General features: G+C 35.1%; 1 protein-coding gene and 1 pseudogene across 1 annotated transcript; both read left to right on the forward strand.

The window, feature by feature from the left end:
- The first annotated feature begins 1,109 nt into the window (after nt 1–1,109).
- Nucleotides 1,110–4,961, forward strand: LOC143598645 (disease resistance protein RPV1-like; annotated as a pseudogene).
- Nucleotides 4,962–8,809: 3,848 nt separating this feature from the next.
- Nucleotides 8,810–11,552, forward strand: LOC143598440 (TMV resistance protein N-like). Its single transcript, XM_077076654.1, has 4 exons — nt 8,810–9,760; nt 9,990–10,268; nt 10,364–10,669; nt 11,214–11,552. Exons 1-4 carry the CDS (start codon nt 8,810–8,812, stop codon nt 11,550–11,552), a joined length of 1,875 nt encoding a protein of 624 aa, XP_076932769.1.
- The last annotated feature ends 527 nt before the right edge of the window (nt 11,553–12,079 follow it).

Consider the following 12,079-nt stretch of genomic DNA (forward strand, 5'->3'; position numbering starts at 1 on the left):
GTGTAGAAAGATATGATTTGATCTCTCTTAATTCGGCAACTAAGTAATCTATGTTAGGGCTGTTCACCAACCGAATTGAACCGAACGCGGGCATGCTCATACTTGGTTTGGTTTGAAAGCGAACCGAGCGGATTGACTTTAAAGAAACGAGCGATATCTTTATGCTTGAACTTGGTTTGGTTTTGAAACCGAGCGGCTTGGTTCGGTTTGGTTTTGCTTGAATTCGTACAAAGTTTTCAATTTTAATTTTCTAAAACTTTAAAATATCATTAATTCAAGACTTTCAACTCTAAATTGTCTAAACTTTCACCTTTAAAATGTATAAAGCTCATAGTTAACAACAAAACATATATAAAACGAGTGGCTATGGTTTAAATTTGAACTTTGAATTCAACACAAAAGAGGAAAATTTTAAAAACTTTAAAAAATAATATTCTTTTATATATATACATAAAGTTTATATATAAAACTAATAAATAAAAAATAATTCGAGCATAACGAACCGAACCAAACCGAGCGAGGCTTTGCTCGTGCTTGGATTGCTTTTAAACCGAACCGAGCCGAACGGCTTACTTCCAAACCGAGCCGAAATTGAACGAGCATTTTTCGAACAAAATTCAAGCGAACGACGAACGAGCGACGAGCGGGGAGCAATTTGGACAGCCCTAATCTATGTCGACTAACTAGACTCATTTTACAAAATAATTTTAAGCATCCATAAAGTCAACTACACTGGTAATCAATAATTTTAAACAAGGTTAGGTATATGTCTTTATCTTTTATTCAAATATTCAAATACGAATCTTTTGTCCCCAACCCATCACAACAAACAATTGTCTTCATCCGCTCATATTAATTTATCCCAATTATTTTGAACAAGGGCCCAAGTTTGTGATTTTTTTTTCACAATAACATGGTGGCTAATTGTGAATGTGCCTAATCAATAATTTAGAACAAGGGTTTGGTATATGTCTTTCTCAATGGTAAGCACGAATCTTTTGTATGTCCCCAGCCCCCAATGTAAAGGTTTTCCAAACAATTAATCTCTTATCAGTCGGCACAAATTTCCCCAAACATAAAATATTTCATTTCATTCGATCTTTCAAGCAATGGCTTCTCCTTCATCATCAGCTTCTGCATCGCCCATTCAAAAGAGCTTCAAGTATGATGTCTTTTTAAGCTTTCGGGGTGAAGACACCCGCAAGAACTTTGTTGATCATCAGATCCATTGAAGACTCGAGAATTCACATCATTGTTTTCTCCAAGAACTATGCATCTTCATCATGGTGCTTGGATGAGCTTGTACAGATTATGGATTGTCAGAAGACGATGGAGCAGACTGCTTACCCCATATTCTTTGATGTGGAACCCACTGAAGTCCGTCACCAAAGTGGGGCATTTGGAAAAGCCTTTGCAGAACATGAAAAGGTTAGTAGGAGCTTTGTTCTACCTCTCGACTATCTTTGTTCCACTCTAGCATTTTGTTTCTTATCCAATTGCTTTGTACTTGTGTTAAATCTTGTTAAGACTAAGAAAGCTTTGAACTTTATCAAACAGGAAAATGAAGATGATGTTGGAAGATGGAGAAATGCTCTCAAAGAAGCAGCCGGCTTGGCTGGGATGGAGTTGAAGACTACTTTTAATGGGTAATTCCTTCATCTTATATTCTTCTTTTCTTTCCTATGTAACATGTTCTTCATAGGGACATTCATGCAACCTGAATGAATCTTCTTTAATTCATAGGCATGAAGCTAAATTTATCCAACAAATTGTTCAAGAAATTTCACTAAAGTTACATTTCACTAATTCGAGCATTGATGGGAAGTTAGTAGGCATGGAGACCCGGGTAAGGAGTGTAGTTTCATCTTTAGAAACTGGTTCCGAAGATGTTCATCTGATAGGGATCAAGGGAATAGGAGGTGGTGGAAAGTCCACTTTGGCGAGAGCTATTTTTGATCTAACATCCGTTTGGTTTGAAGGTGTAAGCTTTGTTGAGAATGTCCGAGAAGTTTCAAAAGGCTCTTCGACTGCTTTGAAGGAACTGCAAAAGCAGGTCCTTAAAGATGTGTTAGCTGATCAAAACATTGACGTAACAAGTGTTTCTGATGGGAAAAATAAGATGAAAAGGATGATGCCTGGTAGAAAGGCTCTTGTTTTTCTAGATGATGTGGATGATATAGAGCAACTTGACGCGTTAGCTGGTGAGCTTACTTGGTTTAAGCCGGGGAGTAGAATTGTCATCACAACAAGAGATCAGCAGGTGCTCATAGCACATGGAGTGAGCATTATTCATGATGTTAATCTGTTATCAGATGAGGAAGCACTCTGCCTCTTCAGCAGGTATGCATTTAAGAAAGATATTCCAAATCAAGGGTATGAAGAGCTATCAAGTAAAGTTGTACATTATGCTGCTGGTCTTCCCTTAACAATCAAAGTTTTGGGTTCACATCTTTGTGGTAGAAGTGAGCCTGAATGGGTAGATACCATAGAAAGACTAAAAACTATCCCTGAAGATCAAACTTTGAAAAGATTGGAGATAAGCTATAATGGCCTAGAGGATGATCAGAAAGAAATCTTTCTAGATGTTGTATGCATGATGAAATATAAGAAGAAAAAAGATGCAATCAAAATACTTGACAGTTGTGGATATTATGCTAAAATTGGTTTAGGTGTTCTTGAGCAGAAATCTTTGATAACTATTTCTGATTATGGCATTTTAGGCTTCCATGACCGTATAGAAGAAATGGGCTGGGATATAGTGCGTCGTTCGCATCCTAACGAGCCTAGCAGACATAGTCGATTATGGATTACAGAGGAAATTGAAGACATATTGGTTAAGGAATTGGTAAGTTTTAAGTTTATATGAAATGTGGACAACTAGGAAATATTATTTTCTTTGACAAATTTTCACACCAGCATTTTTTTTATTATGTACAGGGCACCAAAGCAACAAGAAGTATGTATTTGAGAAGTTCCAATCTCCATCCTGTTATTATTATGAAAGGTATTAGAAAGATGGAAAAACTTAGACTACTTGATGTGCGATGCTACGCAAAAGAAGTTGATGAAGTTAGCAAATACTTACCAGATGCTTTACAATCTCTATGTTGGAGTTGCTACCCTTTTCGGTCTTTACCTGAAATGTTTCAAGCAAATAACCTTGTTTACCTTGAAATGGATGAGTGCAATATAATTGAACTCTGGGAAGGAGGAGAAAGAAAGGTAGAATAATGCATATAATGTTATATATTGTGATTACACTGATTCTCATCTATTTTTATTTTCTTATGATAGGTTTTTAATAAGCTTAAATTCCTTAACCTCAGTTATTCTTTAAAGTTAAGAACCTTTGACCTTAGCATGACCCCACATCTTGAGGAGTTAAATCTTGAAGAATGTAAAGACTTTGTAGAACTCAAATTGCCCGTTGAATGCCCGAATCTCAAAATACTCAACCTCAGTCGTTCTAAGGTGAGTCACCTTAACATTGGGATGGTTCCACATCTTGAGAAATTATATCTTGAAGATTGTTCTCATCTTAAAGAAATTCATGCTCCGGTAGGATGTCTTAAAAAGCTTGTTTACTTTAGCTTAAGTGATTGCTTAAATGTTGAATATTTAAAGGTTGACAAACAACATGAGTCAGCTTCTCTTATAGATACATTGGAAATAGATGTAGGTTGTGAAGATGTTACAAATGATTTTATAGGGTTTTGGTTTACATGTATATATGATGAACCTAGATCCTCATGGAGTGGAAATTTAGAGAAACTTTTTGGTTTTGGTTCATGCGTTTGCGAAAACCATGAGTATTTTCTAGCAACTATATGTGATTTACAACATTTAAGAGAGCTTACACTTTACCAAAGCATTCCTCAGGATCTGTGGCAGTTAGAAAGTCTAGAGAAGCTATCTTTGTGTTTTCAACAGTTTCAACATCTTCCGGATAGTATTTTTATGTTGAAAAATCTGAAATTACTTCAACTTTGGTATTGTCGGGCTCTTGAGCAGTTACCTGAGAATATATGCAGATTAGAGTGTTTAGAAGAATTAATCATATGGGATTGTGAATTATTGCTAAGTATTCCGAACAACGTATGTAGGTTGAAATGTTTAAAACGTCTAGAGCTCTTCTGTTGTAAAAATATTAAGAAATTGCCAGAGGAACTTGGGAGTTTAGAATGTTTGAAAGAGTTATGGATAGAAGATACAGACATTAATCGTCTTCCGCAGAGCATTTATCAATTGAAAGGTCTGCGCATTTATGGGTCCAGGGAGCAACTTGAGTCGTATGGTTTTACATCCATTTTGGCTGAGGAAATCTTGAATCCACCATGGAAGACCAAGTGCTACGTAGAGCTGTAAATAAGCTTGTCAGCCACAACATGAGTATTTGTCTTAATCAGGTACAATTCACAATTTAACAATGTTGTTTGTTTACACTCGTGATTATGAGGCTCAATTGAATCAAATTATACATATTCACGTATTTTTTAATTCATGCACACCACCTGCTCGACTAAATGCTTGTGTAAGAAATTTTCATCTTTAAATCAAAATCGATGAAAAGACCTTGTTATGTTCTTTCATTTTCAGGCCTTATTTTTTTCTTTCTAAATCAGTATTAATCTCAATAAATACTTATGTCATGTTTGCTAAGCAGTGTTTTGAAACACGTATAAAACTTGTAAATTTATGGTTTGCAGGCCATCTTTGAGGGCCAACAATATTATTAGGAGTCTAAATTGGACTGGGAAATCTCATTGCAGGATTGACGGAGCTCTATACTATTAGCTGCAATAATACTCGTTGATGGTGCGAGAGCTAAACTCTCCGTAAGTTTATTTCTTAGAGGCTTTTATATAATTGAATGTTGGTATTTGTTATATATTTATTTGCTTTCAGCTTCAATTTGTCTTGTGAAAAGAGATATGAGATGCTAAAGAGTCTTTTTGTATTTTGCAACTTTGTATTTTGTCATACATTCTTGTGGGGGGTTGTTCCTAATAAGTTTTGCTTATTAAGATATCTCACCGTCTACTATTGTAAAAAGAAAGAAACTTTCTGAAATGATCATATTATGTGGTTCAAGATTGTTGTTATTATGATAGTATTGATCCTCGGTTCTTATTTCATATAATTAAGTTGCTGCAGTTATTTTGTAGATATTATTGTTGTTATTATGATAATACTGATCATGTTGCTAAGCATTTATAAAATGATGAAAATACAAAGTTTAGTGCAGATGGGTTTCATAATCAAACGCCTATCGTTTGTTGTCTTGTTTTCATGGAGTGTAGTCTCTTCTATCATAACGCAAACAGGTGATCATGGCATTAAGATCCAAAACCAATTCATACCTTTCAGCTCAATTTTGACTATAATAAATTCAACACAACTCTTATGGTCAAAACTGAACGCCTTTAGTCCAAATAACACTTTCCATATTTCCCGAATTATCCCTACATCTATATCCAGTTCTATTATATGCCATTTGAACCAACTATTAATCCAGGATGATTCAACTGTATACCGGATATAGGAGAAAGTCAAATACAGTCCAATAAACCAATGATGTAGAAAATGATGTAGATATTGACAACTTTATTAATCCAGGTCATTCCAGGATAAGCCAACAGTTGCAAATTCTTTTGTTGACTTCCATTTATACCTAAACTCTATACCAATATTGCATGAGACTCAACAATACAACCGATTCACCAAATTTCTCAATTATTTTCAAAATTGATCCAAATCTTTTGAAAGTTCCATATGTCATGTTTGACCAGCAAAAAGAATCCAATAAGTTTTGAGACTCAACATACTCTTGTATGGATTTTGAGACTTTGTATTTTGTCATACATTCTTGTGGGTTGTTGTTCCTAATAAGTTTTGCTTATTAAGGGATCTCACCGTTTACTATTGTAAAAAGAAAGAAACTTTCTGAAATGATCATATTGTGTGTTTCTAGATTGTTGTTGTTATTATGATAGTATTGATCCTCGGTTCTTATTTTATATTATTAAGTTGCTGCAGTTATTTTGTTGATATGATTGTTGTTATTATGATAATACTAATCATGTTGCTAAGCATTTATAAAATGATGAAAAATGTTTATATTGCAGATGTAACATGATTTCTACAATTGGTTCCTATTAATGGCTACGGCCACAAAACATTTTTTTTTGATAAATTAAGGGATTTGTATGTATATATTTACAATTAAATCATTTAATTTGATATATATAGTTGGACACTACAAAAAAAATGTCATTTAGCGGCACACATTTGTGATGCATTTTAGGGTATTTTGATCTTCAAATAAAAAGTTGACTCAGAAAGTTGGCTGGGGTTAGTGGGCTTGGTGGCCATTCTGCAGAGGTAAATGAATCTTAAGAATTTAATGGTTGTGGGCTAAAGTTATAGGTTTATTTTACTTGTTTACAGAGTCAAGATAAGTCAAACAGGACAGGTGAGCCCACACAAAGAGCTTCAGCATTGGCAGCCTTGAACTCGTCTTTTAACTCAAAAAGTACTGACTTGGGGTTCATAGCGTGCAGCTGCGGTTACAGCTTTTGTCTTTAATTCTTACTGCTAAAAAGAAAGGCTTGTCTTATGCTTCTCCAGCCGGCCCATTAGAAGCCCACCATATGAAAGTCATTGACCTGGTACTTGTTAATTTTGCATTATTAAAGATGGTGAAAGTGATTAATGAGCGCAGTGAAGTTTTCAGTTTTTATTCAAGTAACATGTTACTTTTCTTTTTATATATTTGATATTTTGACTTAATCCGAGAGTTATTAGGCATTTGGTATGTGCTTGGATTGTGATCGGCTTTTAGTTGTGGTGATGAGATTATAATTTCTATATTTAAGAGTTTTATTTTTATTTTATATTGTTAAAAGGTGCAATAAGATCCCAAAAATTTGTGGTGAAAGAAAAAAAAATGTCACTAAAAGCTCAAAAGTTTGTAGCTGCAGACTAGAAAAGTGCAATAAGGGTCAAAGGTTTGCAGTGGCAAAGGAAAACAGTGTCACTAGTTCAAAAGTTTGTCGTGGTAGGAAAAAAAGTGTCACTAAAAGTCCAAAGGTTGTAGTGGTAGACGAAAAAAAGTGCCACTATTTGTGATTTACAACATTTAAGAAAGCTTAAACTTCAAGGAAGTATTCCTCATGATCTGATCAGTGGCGGTTAGAATGTCTAGAGAAGCCATCTTTGGACACGCAACAGTTTCAACATCTTACGGATAGCATTTGTATGTTGACAAATCTAAAATTTCTTAAACTTGGTTATTGTTTTGCTCTTGAGAGTATATGCGAATTAGAGTGTTTAGAGTACTTAAGAATAAATTCTTGTCATTTCTTATGATAATATTAAGAAATTTCCGGAGGAACTTGGGAGTTTAGAATGTCTGAAAGAGTCATGGATAAAATACACGGGCATAAGTCGTCTTCAGGGGACCATTTATCTTTTTCTGTACTTTCCATTTATGTGGTGATTTGAACAGATCAGAACTGCTACTGGGATCTCGATATTTATTCAGTCTCTTTCGGGTAAACCTGCTAACTGCAGGAGTTTTTCTGTCTCTTTTTGGTTTTTCTGTACTTTCATTTTATGATGTGCACAATTAAATGAAAATGAAGTTGACCGAAACCTGTCATTCCATGATTTGTGTGTTGACTTTTCGTAGCATTAATCTCAATACATTCTTATATAACGTATATTGATGGTTTGCATGGCCGGCTCAATGGTAAGGATTGAAGGATGAAGGATCTCTAAAGTATCCGTAAGTTTATTTCTGAGTGGCTTTTATGTAATTTAATATTGGTATTTGTTTTATTTACTTATTTAATCTGCTTTCAGCTTCAATTTGTCATGTGAAAAGAGGTTAAGTTTTCGGTTTCCCTTGGTCCATAACCAAAACTGATTTATGCCCACATCAGTAACCAGATAGTAACTGAACTGCTGGGATTTTGGTCCGGGTCGGGTTTTTGGGTCGGTTATTAGGTCTCATTAGGGTACTGCAATTGGTAACAGCTGAAATTATATTTCCCAAATTACCCCTCCATTCATATCCGGTCCTGTTACTAGTTTAATGCCATTTGAACCAACTATTAAATCAGGTAAGTCAACAGTATGCCCCATGTCAAGTTTGACCAGAAGAAAGTCAAATAAGTCCAAACCAGCTGCTTACCATTTTGCAGATTCTTTTGTTGACTTCCATTTAGACTTAAGCTTTGACTATTGTACCAAATGACAAAATTACCCCTGCATGTATCAATATTGCATGTATTGTAAGAATCAACAATACAACTAATCTACCAAATTCCCCAATTATTGTCAAAATTGATCCAAATCTTTTAAATGTTCACCAGCAAAACGTCAAACATGACCAAAAACTCATGTTTAACCAAAATGCTGCTATTAGTTAAGAATTCCTACAACACAAGCCATTGAATACTCATATCTTTAAACTTTGTCGTCTCAAAACCAAATATTATATTATAGAGCCCAATGACCAAAATACCCTTGCTATGAAAAAGTTCAAAATTGGACATACGTACTGTGAGGACCTCTAGTACAGAATTTTCAGTCTAATAGAAATCAGACAAAGATTGACTTAAAACACTAATCACAAAAATCAACCTTTGATCCTTAATAACTTCCATTATGACAATGGCTTTAATAGCTTGATTTTGTGATTGTGTACCAAGATTGATCTTAAGCTGCCAGCAACAAAATAGTAGCTGAAATATTCTGACAATATTTTGTGATTTCATCTTTACAAAGTGTTTCCGACGATGTTCGCATGATAGGGATCAAGGGGATGGGAGGTGGTGGGAAGACCACTTTGGCGAGAGCTATCTTTGATTTGATATCCATTTGGTTTGAAGGTAAAAGCTTTGTTGAGAATGTCAGAGAAGTCTCAAAAGGCTCTTTGTCTGGTTTGAAGGAATTGCAAAAGCAGATCCTTAAAGACGTGCTAAATGATCAAAGCATTGATGTAACTAGCGTTTCTGACGGGAAATATATGATGAAAAAGATGATGTGTAGTAGAAAGGTTCTTATTGTTCTAGATGATGTGGATGATATAGACCAACTTGAGGCGTTAGCTGGTGAGCTTACATGGTTTAAGCCAGGAAGTAGAATCATCATCACAACAAGAGATAAGCAGGTGTTGTTAGCACACCGGGTGAACTTCATTCATGATGTCAGTCTATTATCAAATGAGGAAGCGGTTTGCCTATTTAGTAGGCATGCATTTGGGAGAGAGATTCCAGTTCATGGGTATGAAGAGCTATCTAGAAAAGTTGTACATTATGCTGCTGGTCTTCCCTTAACAATCAAAGTTTTGGGTTCACATCTTTGTAACAGAAGTGAGCCTGAATGGGTAGATACCATAGAAAGACTAAAAACAATCCCGTTGGATAAAACTTTGAAAAGATTGGAACTAAGCTATAACGGTCTAGAGAATGATCAGAAAGAAACATTTCTAGATGTTGTATGCATATTGAAAGGTGAAACGAAAGAAGATGCAATCAGGATACTTAAAAGTTGTGGATTTAATGCCCAAATTGGTTTAAGTGTTCTTGAGCAAAAATCTTTGATAACAATTTCAACTACATACGGTTTGGGCTTCCATGATCATATAGAAGAACTGGGCTGGAATATTGTTCGTCGTATGCACCCTAACGAGCCTAACAAACATAGTCGATTATGGATCAAAGAGGAGATAGAAGATATATTGGTTAATCAATCGGTAAGTTTCAAGTTTATATGGAAGGTGGAAAACTAGGACATTTTTATTTGTTGTGACAAATTATTATTATTATTATTATTATTATTATTATTATTATTATTATTATTATTATTATTATTATTATTATTATTGTTCTTGTTGTTGTTATTATACTTATTATTATTATTAGTATTATTGTTATTGTTATTATTATACGTATACTTATTAATATTATTATTATTATTTGTAGGGCACTGAAGCAACAACAAGTATAAAACTAGGATATTCCAATCTCCATCCAGAAATTATTATGAAAGGTTTAATAAAGATGAAGGATCTTAGATTACTTGACGTGAATGGTGACGCATCAAGAAAAGTTGATGAAGGCAGACAATACTTACCAGAATCTTTACAATCTCTATGTTGGCGTGGATACCCTTTTCGGTCTTTACCTAATACGTTTCAAGCAAATAAGCTTGTCAACCGTGAGAGCAAAATATCTAAACTCTGGGAAGGGGGAGAAAGAAAGGTAGTATAATGGTTGATCGGGTTGTTTTGGGCAATGCATATTGTGCTATTTTTTTGTTTTTACACTGATATTAATCCATTTTTTCCTTATGGCAGGTTTTTAATAAGCTTAAATTCCTTAACCTTAGTAGCTCAAAGTTGAGAACCTTTGACCTTAGCATGACTCCACATCTCGAAGCGTTAAATTTTGAAACATGTAAAAACTTTGCAGAACTTAATTTTCCCGTCGAGTGTCCGAGCCTCAAATTTCTCAACCTTAGTCGTTCTAAGGTGAGTAACCTTAACCTTGGGATGACTCCACATCTTGAGAGCTTAGACATTGGATATTGTAATCACTTTGTAGAGCTCTACATGCCCGTTGAATGTATGAACCTCAAAGTCCTCAACCTAACTGGTTGTAAGGTGAGTAACCTTAACCTTGGACGGACTCCATATCTTGAGAGATTATATCTTAAAGGATGTTCTTATCTTCAAGAAATTCACGCTCCGGTGGGATGTTTAAAAAACCTTGTCGACTTTCGGTTAAATGATTGCTTAAATTTTGAATATTTTATGGTTGACAAAAGGCACAGATCAGCAGTTCTTGATTCTATAGTTACAGTAACAATAAATGTAAGTTGCATAAATGTATGCCGGCTGCATTCTAGACTTACTTTGCCAAAGTTTTGGTTTGACTTTGAATATGATGAACCTAGATGCTGAGAAACTTCTTTCTTTTGGTCCATGCATTTGTGAAAACCTCGTGTATATTTTAGCAACAATTGGTGATTTAAAGCATTTAAGAAAGCTTACACTTAGAGGGGGTAGTCCTTGGGACGTGCAGCGGTTAGAAAGTCTAGAGAAGCAATCTTTGAAGGTGACACAGTTTCAACATCTTCCGGATAACATTTGTATGTTGAAACATCTAAAATCACTTAAACTTTTTAAGTGTTTTCTTCTTGAGCAGTTACCTGAGAATATATGCAGATTAGAGTGTTTAGAGAACTTAATCATATGGATGTGCAAATCGTTACTAGATATTCCAGACAACATATATAAGATGAAATGTTTAACATGTTTACAGCTCGGATTTTGTGATAAAATTAAGAAATTGCCGGAGGAATTTGGGAGTTTAGAATGTTTGAAAGTGTTAGACATAGATGGTACGGGCATAGGTTGTCTTCCACAGAGCATTTATCAATTGAAAGGTCTGCGTATTTATGGGTCCAGGGAGCAACTTGAGTTGAATGGTTTTTCATCCATGACAGAATTGATTCGTGGCGTCTTCTACCGGGTTGAGCTGTGAATAACATGAGTATCTCAGTCATGATAGCTACGTCTAATATCTTCTTACACTCTTTTTCGGAGAAAACGGTAAATCAAAATTCCGTATGTTGGGCCCATTTTGTATTAAGTCTTTCTTATTTGTATGAAATGTATTGTTTTTTTATTTTTTATTTTTTGGATTTGTTAAGTCAAATTATCAAACGAAAAATAATCAGGTATTTACTTTTAAACGAAAAATAACACTTTTGCAGTTTTTCTATAAAGATTTAGAGGAACTTGTATGCTGGTTCACTAATTGAAGAGGTAGGTCCCAGCAGAGCCCAGTTGGACCCGCAGGACTCACCTTGAAGAGAGACGTCTGCGCAGAAACCAACTGGATCCGCAGGACCCACCATGCTCAGAGACGTGACGTCCTTACGCGCAGTACGCAAGCTGTTCCCACAGGAAATGCCTCCCAATGGTGAAGTACTCTGCCTGTTCCCGCAGCTGCGGATACAAGCCATCAGGGAAGGCCACCCGCTCAGCAAGGCTACACGCACAAGGCAC

This window comes from Bidens hawaiensis, unplaced genomic scaffold (assembly GCF_021521415.1).
Source record: "Bidens hawaiensis isolate Kalapana, Puna unplaced genomic scaffold, B.hawaiensis_p1.1 tig00001904_1, whole genome shotgun sequence".
NCBI classification, from domain to species: Eukaryota; Viridiplantae; Streptophyta; class Magnoliopsida; order Asterales; family Asteraceae; genus Bidens; species Bidens hawaiensis.

Excerpts from the sequence above, each read along its gene's own strand:
- LOC143598440 (XM_077076654.1), top strand. The coding sequence starts at position 8,810 with ATGATAGGGATCAAGGGGATGGGAGGTGGTGGGAAGACCACTTTGGCG. Across the intron at positions 9,761-9,989 it reads ATATATTGGTTAATCAATCG|GGCACTGAAGCAACAACAAG; the intron begins GTAAGTTTCAAG and ends TATTATTTGTAG. Across the intron at positions 10,269-10,363 it reads GGGAAGGGGGAGAAAGAAAG|GTTTTTAATAAGCTTAAATT; the intron begins GTAGTATAATGG and ends TCCTTATGGCAG.